The sequence below is a fragment of the Monodon monoceros genome, unplaced genomic scaffold (assembly GCF_005190385.1).
Source record: "Monodon monoceros isolate NGI ecotype Baffin Bay Population unplaced genomic scaffold, NGI_Narwhal_1 Super_Scaffold_1, whole genome shotgun sequence".
NCBI classification, from domain to species: domain Eukaryota; kingdom Metazoa; phylum Chordata; class Mammalia; order Artiodactyla; family Monodontidae; genus Monodon; species Monodon monoceros.
Window position 1 is genome coordinate 45,605,594 of NW_021703765.1, and position 20,527 is coordinate 45,626,120.

The 20,527-nt window shown below is 43.8% G+C and overlaps 1 protein-coding gene across 3 annotated transcripts in view; it reads left to right on the forward strand.

Moving 5' to 3' along the window:
* The window catches only part of KCTD1 (potassium channel tetramerization domain containing 1), a 182,474-nt gene that overhangs the window by 145,438 nt on the left and 16,509 nt on the right, over positions 1–20,527 (forward strand). For all 3 annotated transcript variants that reach the window (XM_029223264.1, XM_029223272.1, XM_029223253.1), the window contains exon 3: positions 15,753–15,897. In XM_029223264.1, coding sequence (XP_029079097.1) covers positions 15,753–15,897 — 145 coding nt within the window. The remainder of the gene's footprint in view (positions 1–15,752; positions 15,898–20,527) is intronic.

The following is a 20,527-nucleotide window of genomic DNA, read 5'->3' on the forward strand; positions in this document are numbered from 1 at the left end:
AAGTCTACTGTCTGGGCTATGGGTGTGGAACAGCTCCAGGCCAGACCATCATCTTCAGATCACCTTGCTAGTTATATTAACCATGATATTTTTTTATATTAACTCAGTTCAAATGTCACTTCTTTTTATTTTATTTATTTCTTTATTTGGCTGCATTGGGTCTTCGTTGCTGCGAGCAGGGGCTACTCTTCGTTGCGGTGCACAGGCTTCTCATTGCAGTGGCTTCTCTTGTTGTGGAGCACGGGCTCTAGGCCCGCGGGCTGCAGTAGCTGCAGCATGCGGGCTCAGTAGTTGTGGCTCGCGGGCTTAGTTGCTCCGCGGCATGTGGGATCTTCCTGGACCAGGGATCGAGCCCGTGTCCCCTGCATTGACAGGTGGATTCTTAGCCATTGCGCCGCCAAGGAAGTCCCAACCGTGATACTGTTTCTGGTACATTTTCTGTAATTTTGCAGTTGGTGGTGACTGAAGTTAGATTTGGTGTTGACCAAAGTAGAGAGTTAACAGATGTTAAAATAAATGTGGGCAGAAGGCCCTTGGAGGTAAACAGTAACAAGGCCAGCGGCTCCCTTAGCCTGATCCTTAGACCAGGAAGGTGAGGGCCGCCTTGCGCCCCCCACATGGTGCTGGTGCCTTTGATGGCAGAGCAGTAACACTGGGTATTCAGCGTGAAACAACTCAGGACAGGACTGTAGGTCACGTTCTCGATTCTTATTAACTTCTCACTTGCCGAGAACTCAGCCTCAGCTTAGCTAGAAACCCTCTTCCTGAAAAACTCTTTCTTACTTAGTTCTCATCCTTGTGTTCTTGGTACCTAGTATCGGGCCTGGCACAGGGGACATTCACAAGTTTGCTTGATATATGAATTAATTACTGGGTAAGATTCTGTACCCAGAGGCCAGATCCTCAAAACAATGAAGGTCAAGTAATTGAATAAAGCTATTCACAATAGAAAGTTACGTTTAAAGCTGGACTGGGCTCGTTACCTGTATCATTCCGTGTGCCGCCATAAGCTATTTATAGGAGGGGCTGTTGCAGATAAGAACACGCAGCTCTCCGAGGCTCAGCAACGTGTTCAGTCTTATTCAGCAAATGGGGAAGAGCCAGGATTCCAACTCCCACTCTGACTCCAGGGCCTTGGTTTTTTAATTCTTCTGTAGCCGTGCTTCTCAATCCTGAGGGCATGTTAGAATCATCTGGGATTCAAAAAACAACCTGGTCCTTCCCACAACGTTTCTGATTTCATTGGTCTGGACCTGGGCATGGGATTTGCTAACGCTTCCCGTGTTCGGCTACGCAGTCCATCTTCCCACCTTCTGGAACCGTGTTCTGAAGGTGAGCTTTAGCCAAGGGGGCAGCTCATCTACAATATCTCAAGCTATTTTATTCTCAAGGTGGCCTTCACCTAACTCTGGGTCAGCGCTGGGGCGTGTGTGAGCCCTGCCGCCCCTGTGGTACCGGAGCTCCCGGCCTGGTCTCCTGCCATCCAGTGTCATACAAATACAGTGCTATCATTTTCTATGTGTGTCATGACTTTAAAAAGTCTGCAAAGCACCGCCTTAGACTGGGCAATGGGATAAATGAATCTTGTTCTTATTTGCCTGTGGGTTTCAGGAAGCTCTTTTATTCATGCCCCCATGTCCAGTGCACACAGTCGTCCCACAGCAAGGGACAAAGTTGGCCTTGGACCAGTGATCTTGCCACCTGCTGATGGCCACTGGGTTGACCTGTGAAGAGAAAATCATTAGCACAACATTCAGTGACCAGCTTCGGCCCCAGCACGCTGTGCCCACGGGAAACAGTGGTCTACCGGATGCCAGGATAGGTAGGGCTGCTAATCAGGTTAGGGGTGTCTAGGTCCACTGATGTGTTAGTCACCGCCTCTCTGCTGGCCTCCTCCCTTTCCCGTTGCTACTGGAGCAGTGGACCTGAGTGCCCCGTGATGTAGCAAACTATCGCAGGTTCACACCACTGCACAAAACACACGTGCCTGCACCAATCAGAAAAATTGTTTTTAAAAAATTTTAAATTTATTTCTAAAACATGCCCTCTAAGCTTACACTTTAAGTTTTAAAACAAATAATACATCTACCGGTAGTCATCAGTGCTTTGAACTGTGCCTGGCAATGCTTGGTAAATATTTGTCGAATGTTGAATGAGTTTTGCGTAGTTGAGTTGAGTGAGTTTTGTTCTGACCTGGAGCAGCTCAGCCATCACAGGGCTGCTGCAGTGTGAAGGTCAAACATTTTGAATCATCAAGTGCTAACAGTGATGTCAGATCGTAACGGCAAGCCTAGTCCAACCTGGGCAGCAAAGATTAACATCCTTTTTCCTTCAAGGCAGAGAGAGACCAGAAAGGAATTTTCTAGGCTAATTACGCTGAAGGGAAAAGGTAAGGAGAAGGGAATAAAATCAATCCAGTCACAACCCAGAGACCAATGAGCCAGATTAACAGAAGGGTGACACCTGCCTTCAGAATGTTTTCCTCCAACTGATAATCTCCTCCCTGAGCCCCTCGGATCATCTCCGGATGCTTGAAAGAATGCAGATTCCTTGTCTCCGGCTGCCATCTGTATCCCAGGATGTGAGGGAAATGAGCAGTTTTCATTGGCATCCAGGTAATCCACCTGCATCTCTGAGTTTGGGCCACAGATCTGCAGATAAGGGCAGTGAAACAGCAATGCATCCCCCTGCAGGATGGTGGGGACAGCGGTGGTGTGGCTAGAGACACAGTGTGAGAGCGAGGCTTTTCTTAGTGCTTCTGGCTTGATTCTCAGCACTTGGGACAATAATACGGACTGTGCTCATTTCGATCTGTCGTGATAAATGGTGTCATTGGGCGACACCAGCGTTGTTTTTGCCCTGTGTTCGTTATTGTACTTTCATGTTTCCTGCCTCATCATACAAGAAGTACTTTGATAATAAACTATATGTCCTATTTACTTGTTCGAAAAAGTTAATTCATAGGTATTTCGTAGAAGATTCTGGTAATTTCCTACAAGGTTAATATGTGAAAAATATGTTCCACTTTACTGTGTTCTCTAGAACAGTTCCAGTAGAAGGGCTTAAAATTGACAATGTTATTCTCCACAACCCGGCTCACATATCTCCTATGACTTTGGTTCCTTAAATCCTGTAGTTTCTGTCGGTCACATAACTCTGATTCTGGTTGAGTGCTTCGTTTGAGAGCTTTTTTATGGCAAATGAGAACCAACATTAATTTTAGGTGAATTTCCAAAAGACAAACTGCATTTTGGCTCCGTACAGAGCTTTGTGGGCCGAATATCACACGCCAGAGCTTGTGTCTACCATGTAGCTCTTAATTCCGTCTTCCCAGACCGCTATGGTCTACTTTGCAGAGAGATGAAATCTCTCCGTATCTCTCCGTGCAGGATACAGCGAGGTGTCTATGCTGTGTGTATTCTTGCCTGGAATAAAACAATGCACAAGTTATTCTCAAGTTGGGGGAGTCTTTTTTATTAAGCCAATGCAGAAAATAAACTTCCCCTCCCTTAATTTCTGAAGAGAAGCATTTATTCAAAACAAAATCACATGATGTTATAATTTGCATGTAAACTCTGAGGACTTAAAACTCTGAAAGTCACACTGAAGGATCCCTTATGGGTCCACTGAACACCCAGATGCCGTCTGCTGAAACTTGAGCTGTGGTCTTAGAAGAGTCCGTTTCACTGCATCTGCCATGTCTGCCAGTTTGTTCTATTATCAGTATATAAATAACCCATTAAAATGCCATTTCTTTTCATTAGAAATGCAGGATTTATTGACTCAGGTTGATGAATTATCAATATTATGCTTCTGAATGGTTACTCTCAAGGTGCCTGGAGATAGAAAGTAGCAACAATTTGTCTCCAAAATAGCAAGCTGAAGTAGGTGCATAATGCTTGACGTGTGGCTTCTGAATGTGCCCAGGGTGGTCCTGGTGGGAGGATGACGGATGTGAGAGGTGGTGAGGGATGAGAAGTCAGTTGTGCTCTTACAAGGCGTATGCATTTCATGTGGTCATACTCCAAAGGCAGACACCCAGAAGTTCCAATTGGGTGGCAATTCCATTTGCAAAAAAAAAAAAGTTAAAAAAAACCCCAAAACTTTCTTCAGTCCCACAATTATAACAGTTTTTTGCTGGACTGTCTGAATCTAATCAAGATTCAGTGTCAGTAGAAATGACACAGTCACTTGGATAATGGCTTCCTGCTGCCACATAAACGCCACGTGTCGGTTTGCTTAGTAATGACCTTGCTGTTTATCTTTTTTGGTGGTAATGATTATTTTTACTCCTGTGCAACTTTTCTTATTGTGTTCCCCATATTCAGAAGATAAATTACAACTGTGCATAACAGCTAACCACCACTTTCAAACAGTGGCGGAACTCACCAGGTTCAGAGGGCTTCGTAACCGAGAGGTGAATCTGAACTCACCCAGACCTGTTTCCATGATTTGAGCTGAACGTGCTCCATAACTCCCACCCAGCCTCATTAGGGCTTGGCTAGGTGCCTGCCACCCCTCCAAAAATTGATTTTTTTTTTTTTTTTTAAAAAACAGCTTAGAAGGTCCTGAGGGCTTCAGAGCTTACCTAAAAAATGAAAACCTTTCTAGTCTCAAAGCGGTGCAAGAGAGTTAATGTCAAAGAAAAAAAGAAGGATCTTTTAAGTGTATCCTGCCGATCCATAATCTTAGTGGTACTTAAGGTACTTCATCACAACATCACCATTTTGATGATACGTTACAGAAGGAATAAGGTGGCATGAAGGGTGGAATTCAGAGAAAATTGTTGGACACGTTAAAATGGGCTGGAATAAAGGTTATAACAGTGAAGCAAACCTGGGGAGCCATGATCAGTGTGAATGAAGCTCTGGTCTCCACTCTGGCAGACATCTGTGACGATCACAAAAACCCAACAGTGACGACACAGTCTGTATTTCCAAACACACGTCCTGACAGGCTCTTGAAGAACCCATTTGTAATCCTTTATGGAGATTTAAAAGCTTCGAGAAAGTAGTTATTTGTAAAAGAAGATTTGGCTTTAGTGTACTTTCACTCAGGACTTGCAAATGAAAAGTTATGTGAACAAAAGATAGGGGAAGCAAATGGTTATCAAATGACTCCTGCAGTCTGTCCCGTTCTCTATATGATCACAGAAAGGAAGAAGAAACATGAGAAATTCTTGTCATTAGCTGGGATACTTTTGTTTCTTCAAATGTTTTGCAGGTCAGGGCTTGGTTCTGGTTTTTGTTGGAAGGGACAGGAAGAAACATCGATAGATACACCTACCGCCCAGCGAGTGTATGGACCGGCTTGATGCCTTTGGGTAAATTCTTAAACTGTGGTAAACCAAGCCTGAGCCCCAGAAGGGCGTGGACGGTTACACAAGACACACACCTGTGACAGCACATCGTTGACCGTGGTACAGCCAAAGGCAGGTGCTGTGAACAGCCACTTTCCTTATTTCTCAACCCCACACACCCGAGAATGTTGTCTTTGAATCACGAGCTGATACAAACTTCATATTTTTCACATGTCACTTTTGATTTGGTGACTATGTAAATAATCTTGCGACATCAATTCGAAATCTTAAGCTTCTCAGAGTACAACGCCAACCAGGTACATCATGAAGAGGCAATTAGACGGTGTTTCCAACAGAAGGGTAGGGTGGACATTTTTTATATTCTTTCAAATGTGTAGATCCTTCTGAAGCTCTGTAAACATGACTCTTGTCCAATTAGCAACTTTCTTTCCTTCTTCTAAGGAGGTATAACTCACAGTCCTGGGGCTAAATCTCCTCCCTTTGTCTTTGTCACCTCAAACCCAAAAGCCTAGTTTCTGAAAGTGTTTTTAAGCCTCCTAGTCACTCTGAAGTCATACAGTGACAGAATAATTCATTTTCATTCATCCAACCACCTTTCAATACTCCTGAGTATTTGAATGATACTCATAAGACTCTTGAACGGTGTCGGTAATGACGTGTGTGTGTGTGTGTGTGTGTGTGTGTGTGTGTGTGTGTAGCAGGATAGGGGTACAAAGGAGACAGTATAGATTCACTTACTTTCTTCCATACATCTTCGGTTAGGTTTTCAAAAAGCATTTACCTCGCCTTTAAGTAAATTATATTTTTCTTGTTCTTTCTTTTTATATTAAGCGCTGTGTGAAGCCTCTGGTTTTTTCACTTCTAGGTACTAAGCAAAATATGTAAATACTTCCCTGTAAACTTCTGTTTTGCTGGCTCCATTACAAGTAGGAAAAAAATTGTTAAATTGAAAATAGAAACAGCTGGCTCGCCCTAGCCCTCTCCTAGTGTCATATAGTTAACTGGATGCTTTTATGTGAAAGGACTGCTGTGACGTACTGTAAGCCAGTCCCAACAGCCTGGGCTAGTGAGATACCAGAGGAAATAGGGACGGGCTCCGTTCCACATCCTGTTTTTACTGATAGCCTCAAAGTATGGTGGAGAGAGTGGGGCCACTGGGGGAGCACAGCCACACGGGGATGGGCTGAGTTCATGCCATTTATGAGGGAGATGGAGGGCACAAATGGAAGAGGCAGGAATGTTTCATCATATAGGAAGGCACTCCTTCAACAGCTGGGGCTGCTAACACTCAGAATCCCAGGAATAAGAACAGTCACTCAAAAATAAGTTAAATTCAACGGGAACACATGCAAAAGGGTTTGCTTATGTAACAAGAAACTGGAAACAAGAAAACTGGAGTGCAGCTGCAAGATGCAGAAAGGTTGGCGGGAGGTGTCTGAGTGGGAAAGGAGCAAGTGTTCTGGGACAGACGGACACTGAGAGTTGGAGACAGTGTCGAAGCTGGGCTGGCCCTCCCTCTTCCAGGACGGGAGGCTGCATAGTTCAGCAGGGACCTGGTGGCTCTGCACCTCAGTTTCTCCATCACTAACATCAAAGTATCACCTGTAAATACTCTACCGTTGCTGTGAGGATTAAAGCAGATAATCCATAGAGTTTTTAGCAGAGTGCCTAACACAAACTCAAAAAATGTTTTATAACATTTTTTCTCTGAATAGTAATTATTACTGTAAAATGGAAAACATATTCTAGAGTTTTAAGTCAAGAGAAAAAAGAAGTGTGTCACAAATACCTCCAAATATAGAACAGCCCGTTGGGAGCGGTGGGCGTGACCTGGGGTACTGACTGGTGCACACGTGCGGGCTTGCCTGCCCACAGAGAAAGCAAGGGGAAGCCTAAACAGAAACTGCTGGAGCCGAAAATACCAAAGTGGGCTCCCATGGGACACCATGATGCTCTGATCCAGGACTGACCTTAAAAAGCAGCCCTTTGCCCTAGAAATCATCTTAAAACAGACACTTGCTCAAACCAAAGAGCAGGACCAGGTGATGTAAAAAGTTGTCTTCCGGGACTTCCCTGGTGGTCCAGTGGTTAAGACTCTGTGCTTCCACCACAGGGGGCGCAAGTTCCCTGGGCTGGGAACTAAGATCCCGAATGCCTGGGGGCACAGCCAAAGAAATAAAAAGTCTTCCGATTTAAGATGCACAACAGGATTTTATATACCATCGGATTCTGTTTGGGCATTGCATGTCATCTCCAAAGGATGAAAATCTGTCAACATTTACGGAGCCCAGGCTTAACCGAGAGGCAGAGCGACCACTGGGCAGTAAGGGAGTGGCCCTGAGCTGGGCTCTGCAGTCCCACTGCCTCAGCGCTGGTGGACTGGCTGCAGTGTCTTCACCTGTAAAACGAGGGTGATGGTGTCTACCTAGCAGAGTTGTTGTGAAGGCTCAGTACTGTGCCCTGCATGTGGTGGACACTCGGTAAATGTAGCCCGTATTAGACATCCATTTATTCCTCGTAAGAATTCTTTGGACAGGGTATTATCCCATTCCTCAGATGAAGAAATCAAAACTCAAACCGATTTGGTCCTGAAGATGGTAAAGCCAGGATTCCAACCCAGGCCTGTGAGTCAGAGCTGAACATCCAGGGGCTTCCGAGATATTACTGAAGGCACCACGGCCAAGCTCTTGTGCCCTCACATGCTCTGCTCAGGTTGACCCTTTGAGAGAGATGCTTCTCACTTGTTGGTGTTGCCCACCTCACCCAACAGGCTCTTTCTTGCCTGAAATCCCTTCTCCAAGGCCCTGTGCCCTTCCCCTTACACCTGGTGATCCTGAAGACCCAGCACAGGGTTGCCTCCTGTAGGAAGCCTTCCCTCCCTGCCCTGGGCTGGCTAGGTGTCTGTCCTCTGTCCTTCCATAGCACCCAGCAGGAGCGCATCATGTTCATTTGAAGAGGCCTGGCAGAGCACCAGGAACATGGTCGGCATTCAATAAATGTAGGAATAAAAAGGCTACTTTTGTAAATTCTGGTGTTTTAAAAAAAATCAAGTTAATTATAATACATTTTTCATAATAAGCAGTTAATGTAATTTCTCCTAATTTAAACAACTTTCCCCATGAGTCAGGGGAGGAGCCTTGAGATTCTTGGAGGGTCAGCAGCCCCCTGCGTGGCTCTGGGCTCCCTCTGAGTCATCAGTATTGCCATCAGCGATCAATTCTCCAAAACGCCGGGTTCCACGATTGTTGGCGCTCTCATACATTTTCTTATATTTTAAACTTGCTTTTCCTTTCTCCCCTACTTTCTTCAGCTCTATGTATCATTAAAGAAAATGATGTTGCCACGGGGAACAGGTACTGGAAACGCTACTTCCCCATAAGTAGATATAATTTGTTCTGTTTGCTTTTACTTAGAAGGTATTTTCTTCCTTCTCTTAAATTACTTCCATCCATTTCTATAACAAGCTCTGAATTCATTTTTATCTGTGTTCATGAGATATAGATGAAACTTCCCAAGTCTGGAAACTATAAAGAACTATTTCTAGAATTTTGTTAACAGTTATAAATGAATTAAATGCTGTGTGATAAGTAAGGTTTCAATAACAGTAAGTTAACTGGTGATTTTTTTTAACATTATAATAATACCCAGCTTAGCAATCTCCCCCCACCCCTTTTTTTTTTTTTTTTTTTGCTGTATGCGGGCCTCTCACTGTTGTGGCCTCTCCCGTTGCGGAGCACAGGCTCCAGACGCGCAGGCTCAGCGGCCATGGCTCACGGGCCTAGACGCTCAGCGGCATGTGGGATCTTCCCGGACCGGGGCACGAACCCGTGTCCCCTGCATCGGCAGGCGGACTCTCAACCACTGCGCCACCTGGGAAGCCCCAATCTCCCCCTTTTTTTAAGAAAAACTTTTTATTATGGACATTTAAAAATATATGCTTGGACTTCCCTGGTGGCACAGTGGTTAGGAATCCGCCTGCCAATGCAGCAGACACGGGCTCGATCCCTGGTCCGGGAAGATCCCACATGCCACGGAGCAACTTAGCCCGTGTGCCACGACTACTGAGCCTGTGTGCTGCAACTACGCGTCATGTGCCTAGAGCGTGCGCTCCTAGAGCCCATGCTCTGCAACAAGACCCTGCTCGCCGCAACTAGAGAAAGGCCCGCGCTCAGCAACGAAGACCCAACGCAGCCGAAAATATAAATAAATTTAAATATATATATATATATATGCAAAAACAGAATACAATATTGAACCCTCACATTTCAAAAAGTTTGAGATATCAACCTAGCACTTCTCTTCCCTTCCACCCATTTTGTATCCTTCCTCTCCCATCTCAGCAGAAAGGAGGGAAGGGGACCCACTGGTTGCAATGCTGACTTTTCTGTCCCCATCTCCTTCCTTCCCTGCTGTTCCGAGTCCAGGTTCCACTGCAGTGACAGCTCCCCACACACCTCTCGTTTGTGTACCCACACCTACAAACACAGACACACACACACGCACACGCAACCGCACAACACAAACACACACACCTTCACCCAGCCCTCTACCTCATTCACCGTCTTCCTTAGGTATAATATATTAGGACAGAGACTTGGTTGGCAATCTACTAACTTGAGTTAGTAGACATGAAAAAGTATGAAGCCACAAGTGCTTCTGAAAACAAAATTATTCAATAGAAAAGTACTCTGTAAATCAGATTTTTTAAAAAAGTAACATCCTACTGATTGGTGGACTCGTGGGAGGGTGTCCTCCATGGGCTTCAATGTGACCGTCTTCTGCCCATCCCCCCAGGGGCAGCATGGAGGGTTTACAGCCAGCTCTCTGTCTAGCCAGCTCTCTGTCTAGCCAGCTGTGCATCCTAGAGCATTACATTTCTCCATTTGTAAAACGGGACGTTGATCTAGGCCATCCTGGAGATTGTCACCTCTAAAAGTGTGGTTGGCTATTTAAGAAAAAGTGCTGTGACAGTTCAGAGTGACAGAATGACTAACTGAGAGCATCTCCAGTCGACGACGTCGACTTGCTCCTCTCTAGTGTCTCTGCTCATCCGCCTTTGCACTGGTTCTCAACTCAGCTGTTCATTAGACTTCCTTGGGGAGCTTTTTAAGAGATGCAGATGCTTGGGTCCCAAGCCCGACCAATAATTACATCAGAATATGTGGCACTGGGCATCTGTATTTTTTAAAAGGTCCCCAGGTGATTCCATTGTGCAGCCAGGAGGCAGGACTTGGATAAGTTACAAGCTGCATCTGTGAGGAGCTGTGATTTCAGATAAAGTGTTTTGATTGTCTCACTTCTAAAGGAGCTCTTCTCCTTAACATCGCTGAGAGCATAGCCTGACATCAGTCCCTATCGCCCTCAGAACCAAATCCAAACTCCTTGACCTGGCTTACACAGCTCTTTGTGATCTGACTTAAGCTGATTTCTGCTGCCCCAGCCTCATTTTTCAGTTGGCCCCAGTGGAGAGTAATCACATGTCTGGTTTTTTCCAGCTTCAAGCGTTTGTATCTTCCCTACCCCTCTCCTTTCTTATCTAACCTTACCTCCCACCCCTGTACTTGGCCAACTTCTGCGTATCATTCAGGTTCTCCAGTGGACTTTCTTTTTCTTCCCTGTGTACTCCCATAGCCCACTCTGCATACCCACTGGTGCACTCAATCACACTGCACTTGACCTGCAATTCCCAGCCCCACAGACTGTTAAATTCCACAAAAGTCAAGAGTGCAGTTATTCTCCACTGCGTCCCCTGTATTTCACATGGCCAGGTTGAGTGAATACTGGTGGAAAGAATGGATGAATAACTGAATGACTACACAATAAAAAAGGAAAGAGCAATTCTTAAGGAACTGAGTCATGGTAAATTAGAGAAACCAGGTCCTCTAAATGAATGACTACACAAGAAAAAATTCTCAGTGATTGATTCACACTAAGCCAGGTAAGTCAGGTCCTATCCCTATATTCTCTTTTATTTAAGACCATTCTTTAATGCCAGGGAGAGAGGGAGCCACAGTGAGGAAGCAGACTAACTTTCCACCAAAAGGAGCTTAATTTCCTTGGAGATTTGGGCTGCATTATTTCCACCATAAACAAAAGTAGTCAACAGAGTTAATACTAAAAAGCAAAAAAGAGGAATGTATTTTAATATCTGTTAATGCATTTTTTTAGTGAACCTTTATAATTCTTTTAATTAATGAAATATTTGCAGATAAAAATGATAGTATGGGGGCTTCCCTGGTGGTGCAGTGGTTGAGAGTCCACCTGCCGATGCAGGGGACACGGGTTCGTGCCCCGGTCCGGGAAGATCCCACATGCCGCGGAGCGGCTGGGCCCGTGAGCCATGGCCGCTGAGCCAGTGCGTCCGGAGCCTGTGCTCCGCAACGGGAGAGGCCACAGCAGTGAGAGGCCTGCGTACCGCAAAAAAGAAAAAGATAGTATGTTTGCAATTTACTTAGAAACTCCAGAGGGGGAGAGGGAGGCATAGAGGTACAGGTGAAACAAGACTGGACAAGAATTGATAGCTTTAGAAGCTGGGTGGACACATGGGGATTCATTATATTATTTTCTCTGCTTTGGCATAAAGTTTGAAACTGTCCAAAGTAGAATGTTAAAAAATAAATGTCAAAAAAAAAACTTGTGGAAGGAAGGTTCAATGAGTGTTAAAACAAAACAGCTGTACATCATCCGGAGCAAGCTTGGTCTTGGTCAGTTGAAAAACAGGAATGTTCTCAAAGGTTAGCAAACTGCAATCAGTTCCACATAGTTTTCAGGCACCAGAGTTTACAAGTCACTGCAGTTGATTTGTAACTCCATTCATATGTCCACAAGAAATACAGCCTGTGTCGATGTTCCCCTCTATTTGCTTAGCCAAACAATGCTTTTCCACAGCACGTTCAATCTCGAAACCGACCCAGGACCCCATTTTACGATCACTGGCACCACCCTGCCTTTCCGCATTGTTTTCACAAATTCAAAACCTCCTCCTTTTAAAGTTAGCAAAAATCTGCAGCAGTGTCTCTTTTTTATTACTTCAAACATTTGTTGACCCAAACGCAGGGACTCTTTCTTCTCCCAGGGGCCTTTCACCGCAGCCAGGAATGTGCATTCATGTGCCCACGGGTTCTTCCTTCCCGATCCCGCCGTCCTCCTCCTCTCCAGCTCCTTCCGCCCCGCGCAGAAGGCGGGAGGGTTTTCCCACCAATTTCAGGCCACGCCCTTCCCACCTTCTGGTCCGCAGATCGCGCCCTCCCCAGCCTGGCGCGAGCTCGAAGCGAAGGTTCCGGGCCAACGCAGGTTCCGGGGCTTCGGTGGGTTTCTCATCTAACGCGGGGAGTCCAGTCCTTCCAGCTTCTCACCCCCTTTCGTCTTGAATGATTCCACCTACAGACTCCATTTTTCCAACTGCCTCGCCCAGAGGTCGCAGTCACCTCCCTGCCCCCCCCGCCCCCCACCCCACCCCCTACCCCACCCGCGCTGGGTCTCCTTTCAGATTTCCCTCCTCTTTCCTTTGCCTCTTTTCCTATGTCATCCAAGTCAGATCTGAAGGCGCTTCTGATTGCAACTATGCGCAATTTCCCGTGTCTTCTGGAGGTGGGTTTTGTTTGTTTTGTTTTGATGGTATCCTAAAAGCCGCTTACACAACACGTTTCTCCTGTCTTGGAAAGGTCTGTATCAGTACACTTAAGCCAAGATTCTTCCTTTTACTCCTTCAGTCCTGTTCCCTACAGTGCCCGCAGGCTTCTAAGAACTGTTTTCGTAGACATTGCAGTTTTCGTTTGCTCCTTTGGGGTACCTTCTTTTGCTGTGTTCTTTTTGAGCGTGCCATGACTCTTTTTGTATTTTTCATCAACCCTGAGAAAAAGGGTACCTTTATAAAAGAAATGGAGACGCAGAAAAGTTGATTTACCCAGATTACAGCTAGTAACTGGCGGAGCCTCATTCCCCTCCTCACTCAGTCACTGCTTTACCCATTCACTCCGTGAAGATTTATTTATTTTATTTTATTTATTTATTTATTTTTTTGCGGTACGCGGGCCTCTCACTGTTGTGGCCTCTCCCGTTGCGGAGCACAGGCTCCGGACGCGCAGGCCCGGCGGCCATGGCTCACGGGCCCAGCCGCTCCGCGGCATGTGGGATCTTCCCGGACCGGGGCACAAGCCCGTGTCCCCCTGCATCGGCAGGCAGGCTTCCAACCACTGCGCCACCGGGGAAGCCCGTGAAGATTTATTTAATCACTCATTCTGTGCTGGTGACCTTCCAAGTCTAGATTTTGAAATTGAGTATTTAAAAATTAAAAGCCTGGGATTTATTTAAGAATAAAATATTTACTTTTCATCTCATTAGTGAAGTGACTTGTAATCTTTGATATTAATTTACTTCAGGCCACAAAAATAATCAGTGTACATGCTTGGATTTCATTATAAAACTCTTGCTGAACAAATGTAAGGCAGAAATGAAAACTCTAGACCGAAAGCTTTCATTCAGCAGTGGTAATTCTTTTCATTCCAATCATTGTAGGGAGGCCCCTTTAAGATCAAACAGACTGTGCCCAAATCCCCCAATGCTACTTAACTAGTTGGGCAAGTTACTCATCATTTTGAGCCTATTTCTTCATCTTTAAAAGGAGGATAATGGATTTGTTGCATACATAAAGTGCTTAGGTGAGTGTAAGTTATCTGGAAAACAATAAATATAGTTCCCTTTTCTTCCCCTGTCAACTGTAAATTTATCATTAACAGTGAAGAGTAGAATGTTTTCATAATAGGCAAAGAAGTCTTATTCTTTCCCATCCTGCACCAAACTGTCCTGGAAACCTATAAATGCGTGACAAAATGTGTTTTAGTTTCGCTGCCTCTTCTTTCTATAGTCTACCATTTGATTGATGTGTTTATGAGAAATGAATGACAAGGTAGCATGTGGTGCAAGAATCCCAGGATGGTTGTAACCTACACCCTGGATGATCACCCTCAATTCGTGGAAAGTTGGATGAAAATAGTAGTTGAGAAAAATACATTGAGTTTTAAAAATATGATCTGACTAATTAGTTGCTTTCTTCTTTGCGCTTACTACCTTCAGGTAGGACGTGAGGTTTCTAATTATCTTTAAAAGATTTTTATTGAAACAGATTCACAAGTCTTTCTTTTTGGGGAGGGAGGGGAGCAGCTTTCCTATTTGGTGATTGGTTTGTTGTATTTTAAGAGGGATGGAATTGTCGATTTACCATTACATCTGTTCCATTTCAACAATAAGATTAGAAAATTTCAAAATCATCTTCAAATCAAAATCATCATCAAAGCAATAAAGTGGTGTTCCAAATCAGAGAGAGACTTGTTATGAGTTCTACAAAATCTTTTCTTAAAAAATGGAACCATTTTCCTGCCTACACTGTTCATGAAAATCAAATGCACCTCTTGGCAAAGGAAGAGATTTCAAGTGTGTAAATTCTATTTTCTGATACAGGATATTTATTTGTCATTAGCCAACACTCTACCTGTTCATACTATAGATGTGACTGCTTTCTATTAACTGAGTATATACTGAAGTGTATAGTTTCAGCCTTCCTTAAAGAGATAAATGATAATGGATACAAAATGCTTTAACTGTAGCACGCTTTTCAGATGTTAACTGTAAGACGAAAAACATATTATAGATTCCTGTTTTTAAAAATTACCCATAGCCACTTATGTTTCAGCACTAGGTCATACTTTTTGGGTGGTCAAATGTTTATATTTTATAACGATTCCTGGCTGTTACAGATGGTTTTTGCTGAGACCTAGGAAACTAGACTGCATATTGTTAATGGAAAACATATTCTCTTAGATGAGTGATATTCTCAATTATTGTTTTTTATAATTAAATGTAGATGTTAGCATATAGGCATTGCTTTATTTTTAGAAAATTTGGGAGTTATGGGTAGGGAAAGCTCAGAAAACAGATTTCTTAAAAACAAAATTGCTTTTTTTGTAGAATCTGTTTAAAAGACACTTTGGAGCAATTATATATATACATATACATGTATATATATGTGTGTGTGTGTATATATATATATATATATATATATATATATATATGTATTATAATGGCAGAGAGGGTTGTTTTAAGTAACACAGAGGGAAAGAAATGATCTTCCATTACAGTGAAAGCACTTAGCCATAATCACCATGTCAGGACATCTTCTTTACAGGTAAAAGACATTGAATAATAGAATTTACTTGAGAAAGGCTGAGACTGTTTTGAATTGTCTGGTCTTGAGATATTTATCAAGCAGGGGCCAGTATTTCTCAGAGAGCCATAACTACTTAGTGGGTGATTTTCCCGGACTGCCATCTTCAAAAGTGCTACCTTTGACAGTGACACAAAACAGTAGCTCTCAGTCTTAGCGGCCGAACAATTGATTCTAATTGTCTTCACTGTTCCCTCTTTCCTATCACAGAATCGGAAGACTTTTTGATGGTACAGAGCCCATTGTTTTGGACAGTCTCAAACAGCACTATTTCATTGACAGAGATGGACAGATGTTCAGATATATCTTGAATTTTCTACGAACATCAAAACTCCTCATTCCTGATGATTTCAAGGTGAGGGATTCATATTAAATTACCAACAGCATAAATATGTGCTTTGTTTTGATATGCTCCAAAAAATATTTCCAGTTCTACATTTTTAACATACACCAACTCTAATGGCATCAGGTTTCTGACATGGTTATACTGTCTTAATGAAATAGCGTATATGGTCATTAAAGTTTTACATGGCCAAAAGAGGACAGCTTTTATGTGAAGAATAGAATTACAACTCATTTTAATAGACTGAAAATAAGTTGGTTAAATTCAAAGCTTATTTCTGACAAGTCTTAGGTAGAGAATAAAAGGAAACCTCCTTAGCTTAATAAAGACTTTTTCTCCCAGAAATTTAAAGGAAGAATTATACTTACCAGTAAAATTTTAGAAGTGTTCCCTTTTAAAGTTACTAACAAGTGTTAAAGTTAGTCCTACATGGTGCTGGCAACTCTAGGCAATGAAATTAGACAAGAACGAATAGAAAATGTTAATATTAGAAGGGTGTATACAAAAATGTTATCTTTGCAACTGTTAATACTTCTCTAAATAGAAGATTCTAAAGGATCAATTAAATACTATTACAACTAATAAAGAACTCATTAAAGCATCCACATTCAGGGTCAATACATTAAAATCAACAGCTTACCAATAGAAGAGCAAAAGCCAATTATAAAATGTAATGGGAAAATGTACCACTAACAGTAACAACAAAAATTATAACACCCAGGAATAAACTTAAGAAATATGCAAAGCCTGATTAAGAAAACTGCAAATCTCTACATACAAGTTTAAAACAAGAATTGAATAGATGAAGAGACATTCTCTGTTCCTGGTTGGGAAGCTTCAATATTGTAAAGATGTCAGCTATGCCCAAATTAACTTATACATTCAGTGCAAACCCATTTAAGTCACAATTTTTTTAAAGGAAATATGACCCATTTATAAAGTTTTTGTAGAAGAAAAGAATGCTTAAGAAGAGCTAAAAAATATTTGGTGGTGATAGTAATGGTGGGCAATAGTGGAAGTGTCCTACCAGACATCACAACATACTATAGCGCTACATTGATTAGAAAGTGTGATCCTGACAGGGCTAAATTATACACATAGATCAATGGAGAAAAACAGGGTTTGGAGACAGATGTGTGTGTATGTAGGAATTTGATATATTATAAAGGTGGTATTTCAAATCGGTGGGAAAAGAAAGGAATAGTCTGTAATTGGCAGTGAGACAATTGGCACTAAGACCTTTGGAAAAAATGTAAAGCCAGAGCCCTATCTCTGTCATAAGGTCACCAAAATTCCAGGAATAAACATAAAAATTAAAGCTATAAAAAGTATTGGAAGAAAATAAAAAGGAATTTCCAAAAGCATAATTTTCAGGCAGTGAGGGCCTACTTAAGCAAGACTTACTACCCAGAAGCCATCCTTAAAAAAAGAAAAAAATTGTTGAACTAAAGATACCATATACAAATAAAAGACAAGTGTCGGACTAGTTGAAATATTTGCAACAAAAAATTAATATCCATCATAAAAGAGCTCCTAAAAATCTGTAGGAAACATGCAAACAACCCAATGGAAAACATTTTAAAATGTAAACAAAAGTTTCTCAAAGAAAAGAATAGAAATTGCCAATAAACATTTGAAAAGATATTCAATCTCTCTAGTATCAAAGAAACAAAACTTAACTGAGATACCCCCTTTTATCCATCAGATTGGCAAAGATTAAAAAATTGGTAATATATAGTATTGGGGAACATACAGTGTGGTTGGGAGTGAAAACTAGTAAACATTTTTGGAGGACAATTTAGTGGTAGTTTTAATTTAGTTTTCATTTAGCAATTCCATGTCTATTAATTTATCTTCTAGAAGTAACACATAAATATGCAAAAATATATGTATACAGAATGTTTATTATAATTATATTTGTAATAGTAAAAATTGGACACAATTAAAAAATGTTCAACAATGGCAGATGGTTACAAATATTACACACTATTCATACTATGGATTAGTTGATGTATGGGGGAAAAAATCACCAAGATTTTTTTCAGTGAAAGCGTTAAGTTGCAGAATATGTATAGTATGTTTCTATTTATGTAAAAACTTATGGGTATGTATGTGTAAATAGATAGAAAAAGATCTAGAAGAATAGATCCCAAATTAATAGGGGTTCGGGGGGGCTCTCATCCATCCTGTCCTTCAGGGCTTTGACCTGTAGGGTATGGGCCAAGGATGACTAGCCATATGGAAAAGAGAGTGTAGAAGGGTCATATCATGTACGCATTTCTCTTACATGAAAACAATATACATTTGGCAGAAAAACAAGAGAATAATAACTGTAACGAGTGTGTGCAGTTCCCCGCAGCCCTGGAATGAATCGGAGGAACTCTTGTGACTCTGTTGCGCCCCAGCCAGTTGGGGGTTCCCGGGGGCCTCTCAGAGCAGGCCTCTCACGGTGCTGAGCAGGATTCCAGGGTTTACAGACATTGGAAGTTGGTTTGTGCAACGTGGCTCCTAAATGCAAAAGTCGGCAACTTTACCAAGGATGGTCTCTTCCAACTCAGGAAGGAAAACGTATTGCGAGTCTCTAATACGGCGCCTTCCTAGACGGTGTTCAAGGATGCTCTTCAACGTATACACTCTTCTCTCTACTTGCCCCTTCCTGCCTTCCCCTCGTGCCACGCCATTCATCTGCGAGCATCGTCCGCAGAGGCCGCAGGGGACTCTCCGGGCTCCAGCCCTCAGTGTAGGGCTGGGGACCCACCTGCTTAGACACGAGGGCAGAGCGAGCCGACGGGTTTAGACAGCGGGGCCCTCGCTGCAGGGACCCCCCAGCTGCAGAGTTGACAGCCGGCCGCTTCGCACACCAGCTGCAGCGGACGGGAGCTCGGAGGGAAGTCTTCTAGAAAGCAGGCAGAAGCCCTACGTGGAGATGCGAAGCGGGGCTGAGTCCTGCACTGGTCACAGAAGGGAAGGAAGGAGTGGGGGAGGGGAGAGGCCTGCTGCGCGTGGGCGGGGCTTCGGCAGGGACCCCAGCCTCTCATCAGACCCGGCGCCGCGGGTGGCAGGCGTTGGCTCCCAGGCTAGGGCTGGGAGAGCAATCGGGCGAGTAGAGAAAGGGCTGAAAGAATGAGAGCCAAGGGTTCCTTCCTCTTTGGTGTTTTCCTAGAAGGAAGGCACTAGGAGTGGGAAAGTGGGTGGAGGAGAGAAATTTCACCTTTAGTCCTATTTGAAGGTGATTGCATTTCCAGACGCCCACTCAGAACAGTGACCTGGATAGTTCACTGGCTCCTTAAACGAGCTGCCCACCCAGGGGCTGGGGGGGGGGCACCGCCTCCTCCCCGCCGCCAGCACCGTGAAACCCGCTCCTCTCCCCTTGCGTCCTATCCATCTCAGTGAAAATGCCAGAATCCACCGTCCTGCTCCAGGCCCTACCCTCCCACATCCATCCATCGGTGGCTCTGCCTAGAGTACCCTCCGGATACTTCTCGAATCAATTCACCCCTCTCATCCCCCCTCCCTAGTCCAAGGCCCGGCAACTCTCTGGATGACTCAGGGTCCCTTCATAATTGGTGTCCCGCCTCCCACCCTTACCCCTTCTCATCCACTCTCCATGTTGAAACCAGGAGACACTTTTTTCCATTAAACTTTTTTTTTTTTTTTTTTTTTTTTTTTTTGGTATGCGGGCCTCTCACTGTTGTGGCCTCTCCCGTTGTGGAGCACAGGCTCTGGACGCACAGGCTCAACGGCCATGGCTCACGGGCCCAGCCGCTCCGCGGCGTGTGGGATCTTCCCAGACCGGGGCACGAACCCGTGTCCCCTGCATCAGCAGGCGGACTCTCAAACACTGCACCACCAGGGAAGCCCTCCATTAAACTTTTTATTTTGAGATCATGGTCGATTCTCATGCAGCTGTAAGAAATAATGGAGAGATCCTGTGTTACCCAGTTCCCCCCCAGTGTAACATCTTGCAAAATTATGCTACAACCTCACAACTGGGATGTCAGCATTGTCACAGTCAAGGTACAGAACATTTCCATCATGGCCAGGATCCCTCCTGTTGCCCTTTTATAGTTATGCCCTCCTCTCCCTCCCACTCCTCCATCTCCCACCCCATCCCTCACCAAGGGACACTTTTAAAAAAAAGTCGTGACTTGCTCCTGCTTCAAACTCTGCAGGAGTTTCCCATTCCTTGTTCATGGAGCAAAGCAGCACATCCCTGTCAGAGTGCCCAAGGCCCCTGCCTACCTCACCCGGCTCTTAACCTACACATGTGCCACACCATCTTCTTGTTCCCCTTCAGAGCAGCCCACTCTGTCTGTCTGCTGCTCTTTCCCTGGCCTTAATTTGTCACTTAGGGCTCATCATATTCATCACTAAGCCATCGTGTGCCTACTCTAGCTTAGATTTGCCTGTATCCCCGCTTCTCCGTGGTCACGCACAGTGTATTTGTAATGGTTTGTCTCTGTTGTTTAGCGCTGTGTACCCAGCTGTATGTTAGCAAATGCTTTCAGCTACAAGTGTTGAAATAGCCAATCAACAGCACCTTAAACTAATGGAGATTTATTTTTCTCACATAAGAAATCAGAGGTCCATGGCTGTTGGCAGTGGTATCTGCTCAGTGATGGTATCAAGGACAGGACTCTCT